This window comes from Trachurus japonicus, chromosome 19 (assembly GCF_045865225.1).
Source record: "Trachurus japonicus isolate A0001 chromosome 19, Traja_1.0".
Lineage (NCBI taxonomy): Eukaryota > Metazoa > Chordata > Actinopteri > Carangiformes > Carangidae > Trachurus > Trachurus japonicus.
This window is the reverse complement of record NC_140925.1, coordinates 24,836,707-24,855,356: the sequence shown is the minus strand read 5'-3', so window position 1 is coordinate 24,855,356 and position 18,650 is coordinate 24,836,707. Positions and strand designations below refer to the sequence as shown.

The following is an 18,650-nucleotide window of genomic DNA, read 5'->3' as shown; positions in this document are numbered from 1 at the left end:
CTTTCCGATGCTTCAAGCTCAAATTAATTAGGGTTTAATCAACAAAGTAACAAGGTATTCATGTAGAAAATGTTTTGATGGACTCTTAATCTCTTGGTGGCCATTAGATCAGCACTAAATGATCACATGATGATAACATGCTTGGCAGGTATAGAGTAATGTTTACCTCATTTACTCTCTCAGACCGGTGTGTTAGCATCTCGTTTGCTAATTATATTCAGGATGAGGCTGATGGGGAAGTTGTTTGGTTTATAATGCCAGTCAAACAAAGTATTGATGGAAAGTTAAGGAATCAAGTCACTGCACTCTCCCTGAGGCAGCCATGAATATATGTATCGCATTTCGTGGCAGTCTATTCAGTAGTTGTTCAGACATGTCACTCAATAAGACAAATGTGGGAACCAGGAATATCTGTAGAAAATGTGTTAATCCACCCAGCAGATGCAGAGATATTTCACTGGATAAATGAAAAGTCAGACCCGCGGGTAGCTCTACCAACGTTTGTGGTCATCCATCAAGCCATTGTCATGACGTTTCAGCACAAAAGCCAAAGATTTCAACCTGTGAAAAAGTCACCCTGGGCAATTGTAATATCTTAGTATTTATGAGAAAACAGCTTGTGGATTTCCCAAACAAATAGGAGGTAAAATCATTAGGAAATAACTGTCAAAATCATAGTAAAACAAGAAATAGAGAAATTTGATGTGTCTGAAATTTTGGTGCAGCATCTGGCTGAGAGGAAAGGCCTGCTGTGGGACATATGTTTACCATAGTCTTTGAACACACCTACTGTATAAAAAGACTCAAAAATAGACTTAACTGATGTTTTTTTGTACATACTGTACATGTTAACATTGTATATGCTAAATGATATAGATATGTAGTCTCTCTATGCAGTACTGACTTTACATCGTTGTCCCTTAGAATCTTGATTTATTTGTGGAAATATAACATTATTTTATTAGTTACAGTAACAGAATGTATTTCTTGAAGCTCATTCCACATTCTTGTTAATTTTTGTAGTTTATTTGCACACATGGGTGGAAAAAAAAAAGTAAAGCCTAAAATTCATCATATATTTGGGCTTTGGTGTATTTTGACTGACTGAATCCAAAGCCAACAACATGAATTCATTATTTGCAATCCAGAAATACAGATTAATATTTAAAGCCAATCAAAAATTAAATGAGCCAACATGGTATGAATGTTTTATTTCAAAAACTGGATCAAGAAGTATACATCATACAATCAAGAAACACCCAAACCACTATGTCTAAATAGCACACGATTTAATATGTATGTATTGAGATTTATGAACAGTATCTACTTTTGTGCTACAAGATACTATGCATCCTTCAGTGTAAAAGTAAAGCCAGTGACTTGTGAACCTGTTTTCTTTTTAGTAAACATGGTGAATATGGTCCAGAGCTGCAGTGATGCTGAGAGTTCAGCTTCTCTCAAAAATACGTTTCACAACTGATTGTTTGTCACATTGGCCTGAAAAGTTTGAAAAAGCTGTTTTTCAGTGATCTGGTTTTCTCACTGGAACCAGAGAGCAAGTTCCGCTGGTTTCCCTGAGGAGGGGTTGACTCGCAGTACATTTAAGTTAAAAAAAAAAACAGACTTAGTGCGACTAAGATGTTAAAAGTCTATAATCTCTTTTCCTTTGGGTAAATTTCGGAAAGACCAACATGAACAGTCATCTTTCCTTTTCATTTAAAGTTTTTTAAATACAAATACAGTTTTTTGAAAAAGAAGAATGGGCTTCTTCCTCCCTTAAAAACACAGAGATAGTAGATGAGACTATGAAGAGAAACTCTGGTGTGAACCAGCAGAGGGGCACCAAGTCCCAGAGGTGGCTGCTTAAAGAAAAAGTATCACTGTGGATCAAGAGGTGCACTGGCCTCGCAGAATCCTGCAGTGGATGAAAAAACAAAAACATTTAGCTTTCTCTGATTTCTAAACAGGAGCCATCTTATCAAGCAAAGTAGATAGCGATAACAAGGGCTTACACAACTTAGTTTAGTCAATCATTCCACTGAGTGGCACTGACTAACAGAATGCATGGATCAATAAGTCCTTACATAAACAAATCAACTCACCCGTGTGTGCAACGCGTCTGTATTTGCCCAGCAGACACAGCTCCATCTTCCTCTGGGTGACAATTGGCTGGTCCTCTGGCCTCAGGCCGGTGGGGTGACGGGAGAATATGAAGGAGTAGCTGTCTAAGCATGTGCCATCAGTATCGAGTAGTCTGCAGGAGTAGTGGATGGCGTAGTTGTCGTAGTCGGTGTCGATCACCCAGTGGTCATCATCTGAGAGTGAGGAAGGTTTAAGGGAGGGCAGAGTTTAACAACCCATGTGAGAACCTTTTTTTTTTTTAAAGAAAAACATGCATAGGCAACAAAAATAGTAATTTCAGGCTCATTTCTATTTAAAACTAAAAGATGTCATAGCCCCTGTGCCTGCTAAACATTGACTTTCAATCAGAGTCACAGATAACCAAGTGTTGATGTTGATGATTACATCAAATCTAAAGGTCAACAACCTCTTTTGTAATGTTACATCAAGCCCTCCAACTATCTGTGACTAAAGGTTATGCTAATAAAGTGCCTGGTCATACTTTGGTTTCCTTGAATTAACTGTGAATCACAGAAATCATCAAATTCAACTCAAACAAGATTTTTCAAGACCTGCTAGTGCACAGATTCACACGTTCCACAACTTACTCCCAGTCTGCAGGTAGGATGCAACTCCCCAGTACTTCATCCTGAGCTTGGCAGGGTTAGGTGTTTCCTCAAAGGTGGCCAACATGTCGGCACACATTTCCCAATTGCTGGAGGTCAAAGAGAGGGACGGACATTATGAAACAGTAGAGAAAATGAAGGAGACAAATAGTTGAGGGAGCTCACTGATTTAGTCTTTACAGTAAAAATCAGAACTCACTTGAGGATAATGACTCTGCCTCTGGCAGTAGCTGTCATTTTGCCATCTTCTGCGACAATAAACTGGGCCACGATGTTGTCAAGTAAGAACAAACCCTCTGGGTCCTTCTTTCCTACGGCATACCATGTCCCTGAATACTGTAAAAAAAAAAAAAAAAGAAGTCCATACATCACTCAGTGTTAAGACATAACATATTCAGAGTGAAACATTGAAAGTAACCAGCTCACCCTGTTCCTGTCAAAGTTCTGCATGACCTGGAAGTTGGCCACCTGGCAGTCCTGTGCCCAGGACAAAGCCACGAGACTAAGGGCCACGACGTACAGCAACATGCTGCATCAGAGGACAAAAAAACACAGAAATAGAGGGACCAGCCACATTACAACTTCATTGTCACAAAGTCAAAAAAGGTTCTTTAAATTGAACATTTGTGTTACACAAAATTAGACAAAAATGTACTAAACTTAGGCAAAAAAAGAAAACTAAAAAAAAAAAGATGTAAATAGTAGTATACTATACTGCTATTACTATATTACAACTATACTGTAATACTCAGTAAAAAAAAAAAAAAAAAACTTAAAGAAAAAACACAAGTCCATGTAAATACATACCTTGTTAGGGAGAGAGCAGCTCACAGAGATCCTCTGCGTTTCTTTCTGCTTTGGGCCTTTTATACAGTTGGCTAGTATTGTGTAATAACTTCTGGAGACCTGGACCTCCCCTGCTCTTCCCGCAGCTAGCTTGCCTTCTATTGGCCAAACATTTACATAACTGTGGGTCCCAGTCCTATTGATTTGTGTGTTTTGCACATTTGGCCGACCACCCCCCTGTGCCCCCACCCCCATGCCCCCCTCCAAAAAATGTGTTTTCCTGTCAGAACTGCTGAGGCTTTCTTGGTCTTATGAAAGCAGCCACTAGCAAAGCCAAGAGGAACATCTGGAATAAGCTATACAATGTATGAGTATATAAACACACATTTGTCAAACACACACATAGGCCTACTCTTTTTGGATGAAGAGTGTTGTTTCCTAAGAGCCGGTGCTCACATGCAGAGGAAAAACCTACACTTGAAAGTAAAAAAAAATTGAGTGAATCACTTTTGTTTGCATGGAGCGATCCTCCCCCTCTTTTTGTGTGGACTGAGAAACTGAAACACAGTGAAAGACAAGTAATCACATGTTTTCTAAGCACAGACACTGGAGTCTCAAAGACCAGTCAATGATGAGGAGATAATGTGACTGAAACCAGGTAGTACTGTCAGACAAACATTCCTTCTATATGGTGCTAATCCACATTTGTGAAATCTATCCTAGTGTCTCTATTTTCAAAGCTTTGCTGCCATTTAAAGGGTCAGTCAGGGATCAATTGTGTTTTCTTAAATGTTTATAGCACTAGAGAGAAGTTAATTAGTAGATCCAACTCTAGGATAAAAGAAATAGCAAAATAATTGAGTTTTGTTTAACCAAGAAGCTGTTTATTTCCTAATTAAAGAGCACAGTTTTCCAAAGTGCAGGGTCAGTCTGTTCCTGACTTGTTTTAATTTTGTTGTTCAAGGTTTATTCAGTTTAGACACAGATTTGTATTTCGTCTGACTTAAATCTACTGCGGCATCATTTTTACAAAGTGCTGTTGTTTTGCACAGAGATCATGTAACCAGTCCTTCGAGGGCTTGGTTGAATAAAAGAGCACAGCAGAGCCAAACATCTGCAGCTTGCATAACCAAAGCCCTGGCCAGTCAGAAAAACAGTGCAATCACTCATTTTGAGAAGGAATAATAGTGGCTGGAATTTGGCCAGAGGCTATATACAACATTTCATAATCATGGAGATCAGCCAAGAAACCATATATGCTATACAATATGCTGCCAAGATTGTGTTTGCATTTAACATCCTGGGCAGCGTAGTGGTAAGTGGTAAGGCAGGCAGTCAGTCAGTCTCTTGTTTTGATAGGCCGTGAAACTTAAGTAACATGAGGATCCAAATGATCCCTTATAAAACTGGGGATTGAGCAAAAGACCTCTAGGCTGAATACACTGCTTCCATCTGAGCTTTGGAGCTTTGAACAGGGTGGTAGCGCAACAGGGAGGTCGTATATTTAGCCGGGTTTTTGTCCACCCACATAAATATAATGTAGTCCAACTCGACACCACCACTACCTATGGCCTAAAGCACCGGTTGACACTTCACAAAGACAGTCTTTTGTACACAGAAATAATATTGGATTGAAATCGATTGTAGAGTTGTAGGCTACCTTATAAACTGGCAAGTACTTGATTTTAAGATTAGGGTCTGCATGAAGTAAACAACATCACCTGAGGTCTCTTTACAATGAATTTAGTGTAACTTTTCATTTTATAATATTTTTCATAATAGCATACTTTTTAAGATTTGTCAAACCATTTTGAGTTAAATCTTGGGAAATGTGTCTCAGTTTGAAGTTTAGATGATGTTTGGTTCCTGTTCAGTAAACATTATCATCAATGTAATGTGCACCCCATAGAAAACAGCATTCAGTTAAGAAAACAAAATTCTTGTATCAACATGTCATGTCTATCAGTACATTTTGCTGCCTTGCCTTTCTATCATTTGTCTGCCAACCCGATCTTCCTCTTTCTTCTCATTATATGTAAATGACCTGTTTCTATCACTGGGAAGTTATCAGCTCACATCCGCACCTCCCCCCACACACCTTGTGTAGTTTTCTTGTTGATAAGCTTGCCTTAATCCCTACAGCAAAAAATAGTGGGGAACCCTTGTCTTGCCAGCCTGTAGCTAACCAGACAGTGTGCTCAGTTAATAATAGCCAGCCATCTTTGTTTAGGGCCTTGTTCCCAGACATTCAAGTCTCACTAATTGGCTAATTCCCTGTTCAAGGACTGATACCATGATGATGGTGATTTCATTAGCACACACAGGTAGATTGCTCAAACAGTGTTTTAGATACCACTGTGGCTCTGAGCCTGATCATTTCAGCGGTAGACACTATTTAGGTACTACCTCCAGTGTACACTGAACAAGGATAGAACAGCAGTAATACCTAATGGGTTTAGCTCACTTCTAGTTAAGTATGACAGCTACTCCTGTGGGTACCACTTTATAACACGACTCTCCTCATTTTGTTTATGTAGGCAGTGGTTTATAACTACTTTATTAATTTGTGTTTTAATACTTTATAAGATGTTATAACATATTAGATAGAAATGGTAACAATAACCCATTGCTTACAGTGAGCCCATGTGCACCTGTACTGTGTTAAGCCTCATATCTCATTGGTTACTGGGATTTGTTTTGTTCTTGTTCTTGTTCACTCACCAGTTCACTCAAGGACATACACATACACATTTGAACATACACATACATAACATATGGACTTGTTTTTGCTGCTCTGCACTTTTCACATTGCACTTTATTATCTCCCCACAACATCATAGGCCTCTGTCAGTATATCTGTGCTTTTATGTCATATATGTGTGGTAAATGTTGAAATTTTTATATTTTTAAAAAAAATTTAAATTGCACATTTGGAGTTTGGGGAAACGTAATTTCGATCCCCTGTGTAACTATCAGTTGCATTGTGTGACTGACAATAAAGTTTACTGAACTGAACAGAATTTGTGCATGTCTTCATCAGAATTGTCAAGTTATAGCAGTTATCAGCATATCGGATAGTGATAGTAACTCATTTGGAAGATTAGTGAGTAACAAGCATTAACTTGAAAAATAGTGAATCTGCATCAAGACATGAAAATTGTGTTATAACTTGTTTATAGGCTCTGTATTATTTAGAGAGTAATTACGACTGTATTCATTTATTTATGATAAATGGAGTCATATTGTAAAGGTGTAAGTGGTATCCTCCTGTGATTGTTGAATAAGTGTTGGGATGACACATTAAATATTGGATTGGAACAGAAGGTAACGGTGTGAATACATGATCTGATATCACCAAGTAATTAACAGCCCAGGAGCGCTGTTATAACTGGTTAGGTTTAGGGTTAGGGTTAGTCCTGGGCTGTTGTTTACTTGGTGATATCAGATCATGCCGGTGTGAATACATTAACTGGCTTAAAAACTACCTGTGTTTGGAGCATCCCCATCCCCATTAGCAAGGCACACACAACACCATGGAGCGGTTGGATTTTAGTAATAAATTAAAGTTAGGCCTATATATTCTCATTGTTTGCCATGCAAAAAAAAAACACCTGAACCCATGTTTGTTTCCCATTTTTCTCCCCCTCCTCTCTTCCTGTTGAGTCCCAGGCATCGAACCTGGCGTTTGACTTGTCAACAGCTTCACTCTCGCCTGCGTCTTCCGTCAGATGGGCAGGAGCGCCCGATATAAAATGATCAGCGTTGGGATTTGCGGGTTAAGGATGCTTAGAGCAGGGGTTTTAATGTCATGACGTCACATTAATTAGCGGCCACTTTGATCCCTTCAGCCTAAGCCGCACTCTGTCCTGCTCTGTCTGTCGGCGCACACGGGATGCATTAGTGAGTCCCTCAGGAACCGTGCTGGAGGATGCTCGTCCGCGCAGACGGATGCTGAGGCCGCAGCACAGCACAGTCTTGCCTCCTATTTCTTTCCTACATTTCTTTCCACAGGTGATGCTTCTGTAAGAGGGACATACACTGAAAAGAGAACCCACTAAATAATTCCAAAATGGCAGACAAGGATAGCGTGGAGAAATACCTGGAGAACAACCCACAGTTCGCCAAAGAGTACTTTGATAAGAAGTTGCGCGCGGAAGCTCTGACCGCCGCTTTTTCAGCACCTGTCGAAGTCAAAGACACCGCGTCTTTCAAGGATGTTAACTCTGTGCAAGAGGCCGCCATCATCTTCGAGCTCATACAGGAGATGCAGAAAACGGTGGAGATGGAGAAGTCCCTCCACAAGTGTCTGCAGAGGATTGCCCTGATAATACAGGCCGACAGGCTCAGTTACTATGCATGCCGGTCCAGAAACGGAATACCTGAGCTCTCCACGTGCCTCTTTGACGTGACCCCGACGTCCAAATACGAGGCGAACCTGGTCAATCCGCAGGCTGAGATTGTGTTCCCGATCGATATGGGTATTGTTGGTTTCACCGCACACTCCAAAAAGCCCCAAAACGTACCAGACGTCACCAAGGTGAGGAGCCGTGACTGTGCCGCGCTGTCACTCTGGTGCAATGGAAAATGTGGAAATGATGCTGTTCTTTTTCTGTAAAGTTATTTATCTAAAAAATTATCCATGTAGATGAAATCACTCTAATGTATTGTTTTATTAATACAAATTTGTGAGCTGAACGTCTTTGGCTATACTCTCACAAATCAGTGTCTATGTCATTGTCCATTTTTTCCCCCTGTGCATAAATGAAGATGCACAGATTTAAAGAGAAATTAATTCATGACCATCAAACTGTCAGAAGTGGCACGTTATTTGATCCTATCCAGAGGGATTCCAAAGGTTGCACATAATGACACTGAATAGTCTGACACTAACTGATAATGTGTCAGAGAATGGGTTTTATTTTGAAATCCATTCGATTGCATCAGTTGGATTGTCATAATTGTCAAATGATCCATCTAGTCAATTGACAAATGTGTCTGTAACTTGAATGTCTTTTGATGCTAATAATAGAGAATAATAGAATATTTATTACTGAACAAACAGAATATCATAGATTTTTTTTAAGTAAAGATCAAACAGTGAGGTGCCCTGTATCTGTCAGTGTTAGATGTATTGTGACATGCAGCTCAAAGCACACAGGAAACAAGCCGCTTTAACTGTGTTGGTGTATGTAAAACCATGTTGTATGTAAGCACACCTGATGTGAAGTTTTCTTTGTTTCTTGATCCAGAATCAAAAGTTCTGTGACTTTGTGGACAAACAGACTGGATACAAGACCAAATGCGTGCTCACTTTCCCTGTGGTGGCTGACAAAGAATGCCTTGGAGTCGTAATGGCACTAAACAAAATAGGAGCCGATGCATTCACTCCAGAGGATGAGGCTGTAAGAACACACACTTAAACATTTATATTCCCTTTTATCAGCTGTGGCTCACTGAGTGAGCTTGAACAGGGTTTAGACAGTTTGTGTTAATAAATTAAACTTGAATTTGGCTGTTATAGTATCAGACAGAGGTACTTGAACAGTATTTATTGTAGCTCTTTGTAAAATATGAGGTATTAGCTAGATCATACACCCTATTTTACCCAAAATGTTCTGTTCATATTTATTAACATGTCTGCTACTTTAAAAAGCCTGCACTCTGCCATCTGAAATTTGTAACTAAATGAGGATTATTGCTGTAATTACATCTCACCAGTGGGGTGCAAAAACACAACCATTATGTTCAGTAGGAGTCAATCAGAACTGACTGACGTGATGCAGGTTGCTTTTGAGCGATGAACTTAAAAAAAAAAGGCAAAGTGATTTAACCAGGAACATGTTGTTTCTGTGTTGCTCAAAAGCCATGAATTCACACTGAAGCACAGCTCCATAAAGAATGAACTGGGGCACACGAAAATTATGTTTTCACAGACTGTTGAGCTCGGTTTTCAGTTGCGAGAACACAAACTCAAACAGAGACTAAAGAGATTTAAGTGAAGCACTGGCAGAAATGATGTACAGGATAAAGGCTTTTAAAGACATCTTACAGTGTCTGATATCTCTGTGTTCTTTGTGTAAGGTAATTTTCTCTGCACATTATCTCTGATGTGTTAACTTAAGAAAAACACTCACATTTACTTGATCCATCATCAAAGGCCTCAGTAATTTTATCAGGCTGCAAACACTAGTATGTGAATAATGTATTACATGTTTATGTAAACTCATGTCCAAGTTATGTGCAATATGTATGAATATCAACCAAACATGGATTTAAAAGACCTTGTGAAGTCTGAGATTAGATTAAAGCAATTTTTACTGATCCGGCGAATCTAAATTTCATCATATATTAGCAGCATTTTATGCAGAGACTATGTTATTCCTATAAAGTTCATACGACAAATCACATTTTCCTGTGCTGCTTATAAGAGGTTTAATATGCCACTGTTTTAAATCTGCTGCTGTGTATTGATGAAACCTCTAATCCAATTTTGTTCTTAGCTCTTCCACAAGTACATGAACTTCACTCAAGTCATCGCTCTGCAGCATTACACAGCCTACATGTTTAATGTGGAGTCCAGGAGGAGTCAGGTACGCCGCACCGTTGCTGTTATAAATAAATGGGAAGTGGGGTGTGAGACTGGACGCATCATAATGTGATGTTATCCAGTGGGGGATTCCCAAATATTCCTCTGTTCTTTGCCTGTTGAAATTTCTTCTATTCACACCTGTTGCTTTGCTCACAGGTGCTGCTCTGGTCAGCCAGCAAGGTGTTTGAGGAGTTGACAGACATTGAAAGACAGTTCCACAAAGCGCTCTACACTGTAAGGATCTACCTAAATTGCGAACGATACTCAGTGGGCCTGTTGGACATGACCAAAGAGAAGGTTGGTCTAGCAGAATACAGTGACTTTTCCAGACCAGGTTAAGTAGATGGCTTTACTGGCCATAAATAGCTATTAACTAATAACATTAAAACAAATTATTGTCTACATTTTTTCCCCTATAGGAATTCTATGATGAATGGCCGGTGAAACTGGGAGATGTGGAACCCTATAAAGGACCAAAGACGCCAGATGGCAGGGTAACAAACTCATTATCCTCCTCATTTAACTTTTCTGCTGTCAAACGTCATTTGAAGATGATCAGTCATTTCTAACGGGCATCTGCTTCTCATGCAGGAAGTCATCTTTTATAAGATCATTGACTACCTCCTGGAAGCCAAAGAGGAAATCAAAGTCATACCGTAAGCAGCATTAACCACGTGCTATGCACCCAAACTAAGTCAGTGGATTTCAGACTCCACTTATTATAGTTCCTCAAATGTAGGCATCAAAGAAACAGTGACTTTTCCCACTTATTAATTCTGCATCAGTACTCTATTTGTACCTCAGACTCTTCTAAGGGTATCTGGTGAATGTTATTTGTATTGCAGTAACCAAGTAAATTTGAACTGAAGGTTTAACATGCTTTTCAGGGATTCATTTGCTCTCTCCAGATCACACAACTCTGTGTGTTTGTCTCTTGCAGCGGTCCACCTGCAGATCACTGGGCTTTGGTCAGCGGGCTACCAACCTACGTCGCAGAGAATGGCTTTGTAAGTGCTGCGGAATGATTCATTACCCAAATCACTAGAATCATACATGTAAATGGATGAAAACAAAGGTGTACAGACAACATACACCGTGACATAAAGATGAAGAGAAACACGGAGTGGAGACACATTCATTGCAGTGTGATGAAGCTGAACATATACTAAGAGTGTCGCTCTACATTGAAGAATTTTGCCCCCCAAAAAATAAGCTTGAGTTATGTAGGTCAGTGGTTGGCGGACTTGAGTTCAGTTAAGGGTCAGTTTAAGGCAGTGAATATAAAACAGGATACCTACAAAATTTTAAAAGCCTGTGTAAAAGAATATTATGAACATTTCTATTCTGTAAATTTCGATGTAAGTCAAGCTGTAACAAGCAAAGATAGATAAATATTTGCATGACAATAATGAAACCTATGATTGAAATTGACAAGGTAACAAATGCTGATGACATAACAACTGTTTTTCATGTGCATGCAGATTTGCAACATGATGAACGTGGCTGCTGACGACTTCTTCACTTTCCAGGTACGGACACTTTAACTATCCATTACATACAATTCTACCTTGCCACTTTGGTGATATATAGGTGATTCCACATAGACACACCATGGAATAACCATTGTTGCGTCACTGATTATGTAATACACATTCAGATTGCACAATATGCTGGTTTTTAAAATCACACTGTTTTGATGCTTGTGTTCAGAAAAAATAGAGGCAAGCTTTAAAAACTTTATTTTTTCAACAACTTTCAGAAAGAGGCTGTGGACGAGTCGGGCTTTGTCATCAAGAATGTTTTGTCACTGCCCATTGTCAACAAGAAGGAAGAAATTGTGGGCATCGCCACTTTCTTCAACAGGAAAGATGGCAAACCATTTGATGAACACGACGAACAGATCACTGAGGTTAGCACCACACGTTCTCTCCCTCTCTCACATTTCATGCCCCGCCGCCTTCATACAGAAATGAAGTCTCATTTTTCAATATAATGTTGTTGTCTGTGTATGTGTAGATTGCACTCTTGTCAATATTCTCCACCACAGGTTTCCACCTACAGAGGGAGAGATTTGTTTTATTTTGTTTTGTTTTTTGGGTGGGGGGTGGGTTTATGCAGCATAAATTTGCATGTTAATGAAGCAACGCTCCTAAAACAGCAGCAACTTCATAATACTTTGACAAATGGAGCTTGCTGTGGTACCATTTATGTGTCAAGTGAATACCAGTGCATTTATCAACTTAATTAATGTGATAAAAATAATTAATACAAAGAGACCGTCATGTTCTCTTCTGTTTTGTTTGTCTATGTTCTCTTTGCTCATCTTTCCCACTCTAATTGTTGGTTCCAGGCCCTGACACAGTTCTTGGGCTGGTCAGTGCTGGTCTGCGACACCTATGACAGACTGAACCGTGTGGAGTGGAGGAAAGAAATCGCCACAGAGATGCTCCTGTACCAGACAAGATGCACCAACGATGAGATGCAGTCCATTCTGGTCAGTGTCAACCCCCCGCGTTTTCTCTCCAGAGACCTACCTTTGATCGCTTAACATTTGCTCAAGAGGCCTCTCGAGCAGGAATTAAAAGCAGTCAAAGGTTAATCCAGCATGAATAGCTTTTTGAGTTGCAGTCCTTCAGTGGCAGCTATTAGAGGGCTAATAGAAACTCTGAAGGATCGTTTATCCACTTGGCAGCTAACATTGAGACGATGACATGATGGTTTACAAGGTTACAGCTCGGAGAACTTTGTCTGAGGTGTCTGAAATCATGATATTTGGATGTATTTTTCTGCTTTCTGTAGCCAGTGTTGGAAGTCAAGCTGTGAATTGTTGTAGACAATGACAGCGTGTTCATGGGTGGAATGAAAAAAAAATCATTTCAAACGATTGTTCTCTCTTTTATAACCAGAACACCAAGGAAAAGTTTGATGCCGAGCCTGAAGACTGCGACGCCAAAGAGATGTACAAACTATTGGTATGTTCCGTTTACATACTGGAGGATTATTGCAGCCACGGCCCTGATATTTATGGGATATTTAAGTTCCACGGACACACAATGTAGTCTTCTGAGTGTCAGTGGAATATTGAAGTCATGCTTGTCTCCTTCATGGTGTTTGGTACGCAGAGAGCAACCTGCCCAGTAGCTGACAACGTGAATGGAGAGAGCCTGTACCTGTTCTCCTTCAGCGACTTCCCTGTGACAGAGTTCGACCTCATCAAGGCCGGCATCCGCATGTTCTTTGAGCTGGGAGTTGTCGAAAAGTTTAAAGTTCCCCCAGAGGTGAGTGAGATCATGATGCTTGTAGTGATTTTTTAATGACTTTTTTTTTTTGCTATCCTTGCAATTAAATGAACCTTTGCAATGAGTGCAAACATAGAATACGATCCAGGAGAGAGTCATTCGAAACCCATTTACTTCTTTTATGAAACGTGTCTATTTTGAAATATGTAAAGAAGAAAGACAGTGAGCCCGAGAGAAAGCCTCTCAGTGTTCAGTGTCATCTGTGAATCTTCAGGATGGCTCTGTTTTGCAGGGGAAAGAGAGGTAGATGTGATCCTTAATTAGCCTCTTGAAGCACATCATGCTGTAGCTACAAATCTGAGTGATACCCAGCGGTGCAGCTGTGAAAGCAGAGCAAGTTTCCTTAAGCATAAGGAAGACATGAGTCTATCTCACTGGGATACAGCTCATCTGAAAGCCCATTGGGGAAAATTACATTTTTCATCCTTATCACTTTGTCTTTTCCTTGACCTTCCTTGCTCTCTGACTAATCCCCATCCTCTGGTTTCTGAAGACACTGACTAGGTGGATGTACACAGTGAGGAAGGGCTACCGTGCCATCACCTACCACAACTGGAGGCACGGCTTCAACGTAGGCCACACCATGTTCTGCCTGCTCCAGGTAACAACACATGTGCAACATCTGCCTAACGAGCTCACAAATGATTCTTCTGTTTCACATAGACACCCACTGATTCGGATAACTTTGACTCTGCAGCTTATAGCACAATATATAACATCTGGCAACAGTTAAACAGACATCTATACTAAAATAAACCACTTACATAGGCCCATAACATGTTTATTCCTTCATAAAGCTAACTGAGTATTGCACTAATACAGGTGAAATCCTGTTAATTGTGGTAATATAACCACGTTATTGTGCTAAAAATGTCCCATATTCAGCTGTTTCATTGTTTTAAAGGTCAGAATAAAATTGTTATCATGGACAGGAGAGATCATTTTATAGGTAGCTACAATTACCACACTCACACAAATGCCTGTGTTCTTCCTACAGACAGGGAGGCTGAGGAAGTACTACTCTGATCTAGATGCCTTTGCCATGGTGGCTGCTGCTTTCTGCCATGATATTGACCACAGAGGAACCAACAACCTCTACCAGACAAAGCAAGTCCAATTCATTAGTTCTGTGCGTGTTGTTGAAAGCGAAATTGAAGGTATGTGTGCGTAATGCGTGTCAATTTTTTTTCCTTTCCGTGTGCGTGTGTGTAGGAGTGCATCTCCTCTGGCCAAACTTCACGGCTCATCCATTATGGAGAGGCACCACTTGGAGTTCAGCAAGATCCTGATGGGAGAGGAGGTACAACACAGTACTGGTCAACTGGTCAAATTACAGACTGGCTCATATGAAACGAGGCACATTTTGACTTCTCCTCATTGTCTCTGTGCAGAACCTCAACATCTTCTGCAACCTCCAGAAGCGTCAGTTTGAGACGGTGCAGCACTTGTTCGACGTCTGCATCATCGCCACTGACCTGGCCCTTTACTTCAAGTAGGTTTTCTCCGTAGTAGCCTGTCAGTGTTTTATCTCTCTCCCTTTGTCCTCTGTTTGACTGACTCAGTAGGTTTTTGTTATTATTGGAAACAGCTTGTGTATTTGTTTAGTTTATTTGGTCTCATTGACTGACTTTATCTCATCTCTGTGTCCTCACGCAGAAAGAGAACCATGTTCCAAAACATTGTGAATGCTACAGAGCCGATGGCAGAAGAAAAGGACGCCATCGCTTATATCTCCAACAACCCCACCAGGAAGGAAATCATCATGTATGTACAACTGATTCAGGCTGAAGAGAACCCACCACTGTTGTGCGCTTTACTTTGAAATATATTTTTGTGAGACAGCAGACCCTTGCAAGGTATCAGCATCACCGGCAGGGCGTCATCTGCTCCTCCGTGACTGTCTGTCTGTTTGTCTCGCACCTCCAGGGCCATGATGATGACAGGCTGTGACTTATCGGCTATTACCAAACCCTGGGAGGTCCAGAGCAAGGTGGGTGACCGGACCGGGCTTCAAATGCTGCTGATTTGAGACATACAAAGAGAAAGCCCACAAGAAACAAAAACAGTCCCAGAAAACACAGAAGAAAACAATACAAATAATGGGCTTTTAATGTAGTTTGTTGTGCTAACGCCAGCCGGTTTAGTTTTTCACCTCCCAACTCTACTCAGTCTTTTATGAGGTTGTTTCTTCCAGACAATATATAGACTTAAAATCATTTTATTTTAAAACCATGACAATAAAAACAAGCAGGGTTTTATAGGCCACTTTTATTAAAGCTTTAACACCAAATGCTAAAAGCTTTAAAGAATCTTTGCAGAGAAGAATATCCTGAAGAGGAATTTATGTTTTTTTTTTTTATTGCTTGTTACTTTTTGCTTCTCATTCAGAGTCCTTTCTCCCTTTTATTCATCTTTTATTTCCTTTTGTCGTTCATTGTTCTCCTCTTTGTGTGTATCCCCAGGTGGCTCTGATGGTCGCTGCTGAATTCTGGGAACAGGGAGATTTGGAGAGAAGTGTTTTGGACCAACAGCCAATTGTAAGAGTTTTACCCCCTTCTCTGTCACAATATTTTATTTACAGGCTGTGATCTTAGAGCACCATTTTACCTCCTTGAAAATCTCCTCTTTCTCTCTCTCTCTTTAGCCCATGATGGACAGAAACTGTGCTGAACAGCTACCAAAGATGCAGTGTGGTTTCATCGACTTTGTGTGCTCGTTCGTGTACAAGGTAACAACATAATGAGGTTTTTAGTTCCTACAAATAAAGACAAGATACAAGATACATACGTGGAAACTGGCGTCTGTATTGCAACAGTTTATCTGTAACTGCTGGAATTTAAGCACACCCACAGTCTAACAGGGGTGTAGGCATTTAATCCAGCTTCGATTGGATTTAGATTTTCTGCAAAGGGAAGAAAAGCATCATAAAAAAAAACTGATTCTGCCCAAGAGTTGTTTTGATTTGGTTCAATTTTGTCAATTTTGATACTTTGAAGAAGAAAAACTTTACAAATGTAAACCTTAAAAGCAACAATACCCAGCTATTAACCTTACTCCAAGGATTTAGATTGGTTTTTAGTGTGACTTCAGTTTTTCAGACAGTAATATTTACTTATAAGTTCAGCACTGACTGTGAAGTGAATACTGATCTGTTAAGCTTTAAGATTTGATGAGACTGTGTCACAACGTCTGGTACAGTCTCTCTATGAGCTTTACAGAAGTGTTGTTGTCGCTTTAACCATCTTAGACTGGATAATAGGACATATAGAAATGAACCTGTTGAACTCAGCCGGCCCCAGCAGGAATGTTAGTTCTCTGTCAGGATGGTATGTGGGTTACATAGAAGACACACCAAGGCCTCATGCATAGCAATGACCATATGTCAGGCATCCCTGTTGACTTCTCCCTCTGTGAATAAAATATATTTAACATGCAATGTGTTTCCCTCTGTTTGTCAGGAGTTCTCCAGGTTCCACAAGGAGATCACACCCATGTTTGATGGCCTGAACAACAACAGGGCACACTGGGCTGAGCTGGCCGAGGTGTATAATGCAAAGATGAAGGCCATTGAGGATGAGAAGAAGAAACTGGAAGAAGAGGAAGCCAGGAAAGGTAAAGAAAACGTCCAGACTGAGCTAATTGGCAGATGACTGAGTGTTGAGTGTTGAGAGTGATCCTGTTTTTATACACATTTGGTATTTCTGTCTGTTTTTTCTAGCTGGTGGTGGTGACGGAGGGAAGTCAAAGACCTGCACCATCTGCTAAATCCCTTCAGTGTTTGGATCTGGACCGATGTGGTCTGGTTAAGACTAGTCTAAGCTACGCTATAGCCTATAATTCTGGACAAGTCATCTAGGTGGAACTCTGCTAGGCTACCTTGGTCTGGTCTGGTCTTATCTCCATCAGCGTAGTTCTTACTGGTTAGGCCCTGTCCGCTCCGGTGCAGTCCAGTCCAGCCTTGTTTGGTCTGGTCTGGTTCAGTCTAGCCTACTTCAGTCTAGTATAGTCAGACCTACAGTGCAATGTGGATTAGGCAAAGTTTAACCATTCTCCACAGAGAGACAGAAACATCACCAGTTAGTAACGTTGGGACTCTGACTGCAAGAGAAGCCGTTTGACTGTGAAGGTGTGACATATTTGACACTTTCTCCTTCCTCTGCTTTGTACAATACACAACCAATACGCACATGGACAACATGTAGATGATCCCTTATATATGGCAATAATTGCAACACTCCTGACACGCATTGGTTTGAAACCATGGCTGGAGAGTTTCATGAAACTGGAATCATACCTTCCAAGTCAAGCTAAAGCATAACTCTAGTTATAACTCAGTAGAAATCGCATGTACTGTCCCTGCCAAAGCAATAGCTCTCTCACAGGGTTCCTATTGGCAGTCAGTTTTTACACAGTAAATTAGCACTATAGGTTGCACAAAGCACTTACTGTAGCTGCTGCTGCTCCAGCAGTAGCGGGCCATGCAAGGAGGGTGGGGGGAGTGAGGACAGGGACAATAAGCACAAGACTTTATATGTACAGGGAACAGAGGAAGGGGGTTATGCTTTATTAACAGTTTAAGTAGCATGGGCAACACTGAATGAGATGGAACTGATTTCATGAACACAAAAAGAGGGGAACTGCAATCTAAAGGATCTGTAACACTTCATCAACAAGGGCTGATGTTTTCTTACCTCATAGGCGCACATGTGTCAAGTGGGGTATATTTATTGTAATATGCAATCTATCTATATACTATATAAATATTTTATTTTATTTTTATTTGATTATTTGTCAGAATTTTGTACTTGAATTGTCTTCATGGATGGAGAGTTAAGTGGCCAGCTTTGAGAGATGGCGTTTTGAATTTGTGAACAAATGCACACTAAAAATGGCATTCCGGCATTGAGAATACATTTTGAATTTGTGCAACTTTATCGTCAGCTTTGATTAACAACTCGCAAGCTATTTTACTTGTGTCCAACTACCTGTAAAAATAACTGAAAATGGTAATATACATAATATTTACACCAATATTTAGAACAAATCAATATCAAGTCACAAACGATTTCTTTTAAATGTGCATGATTTCACATGTTAATATAGTTTATATAACATAGCAATTGTAAAATGTACATTCTGTAAACTTAATAACTGAAATGTAAAATTGATTTGAGGGATGTAAAAGCAACCTTGGCTTCTTCAGAGGAGGCAAGAATCGCAGTTAAACAG

At 40.2% G+C, this 18,650-nt stretch overlaps 2 protein-coding genes across 3 annotated transcripts; one reads left to right on the top strand and one right to left on the bottom strand.

Annotated features, from left to right (window-relative positions):
* Positions 1–1,196: 1,196 nt before the first annotated feature.
* rbp4 (retinol binding protein 4, plasma) lies at positions 1,197–7,662 on the bottom strand. Of its 2 annotated transcripts, none has more exons than XM_085761970.1 (6): positions 7,633–7,662; positions 3,174–3,276; positions 2,947–3,083; positions 2,730–2,836; positions 2,103–2,315; positions 1,197–1,915 (listed from the first exon to the last, which is right to left on the bottom strand). In XM_085761970.1, exons 2-6 carry the CDS (start codon positions 3,273–3,275, stop codon positions 1,878–1,880), a joined length of 597 nt encoding a protein of 198 aa, XP_085618096.1. In that variant the 5' UTR covers position 3,276; positions 7,633–7,662; the 3' UTR covers positions 1,197–1,877. The 2 variants fall into 2 exon arrangements, with proteins under 2 accessions (XP_085618096.1, XP_085618095.1); XM_085761969.1 differs by lacking the exon at positions 7,633–7,662 and adding an exon at positions 3,555–3,589.
* pde6c (phosphodiesterase 6C, cGMP-specific, cone, alpha prime) lies at positions 7,312–17,186 on the top strand. The gene is given in 22 exon segments (XM_085762302.1): positions 7,312–8,070; positions 8,783–8,935; positions 10,034–10,123; positions 10,279–10,419; positions 10,542–10,616; positions 10,714–10,778; positions 11,063–11,129; positions 11,604–11,651; positions 11,882–12,031; positions 12,473–12,616; positions 13,029–13,094; positions 13,245–13,400; positions 13,915–14,022; positions 14,419–14,528; positions 14,634–14,721; positions 14,813–14,913; positions 15,078–15,185; positions 15,348–15,411; positions 15,884–15,958; positions 16,066–16,149; positions 16,880–17,058; positions 17,060–17,186. Coding segments are annotated over 22 exon segments (2,667 nt in total). The 5' UTR covers positions 7,312–7,602.
* Positions 17,187–18,650: the final 1,464 nt, after the last annotated feature.

Bases quoted from the DNA above. Each gene is read 5' to 3' on its own strand.
- rbp4 (XM_085761970.1), bottom strand. From the start codon at position 3,275: ATGTTGCTGTACGTCGTGGCCCTTAGTCTCGTGGCTTTGTCCTGGGCA. The intron at 3,084-3,173 runs GTGAGCTGGTTA...TTTTTTTTACAG, and splicing joins AGAACTTTGACAGGAACAGG to TATTCAGGGACATGGTATGC. The intron at 2,837-2,946 runs GTGAGTTCTGAT...TTTGACCTCCAG, and splicing joins GGCAGAGTCATTATCCTCAA to CAATTGGGAAATGTGTGCCG.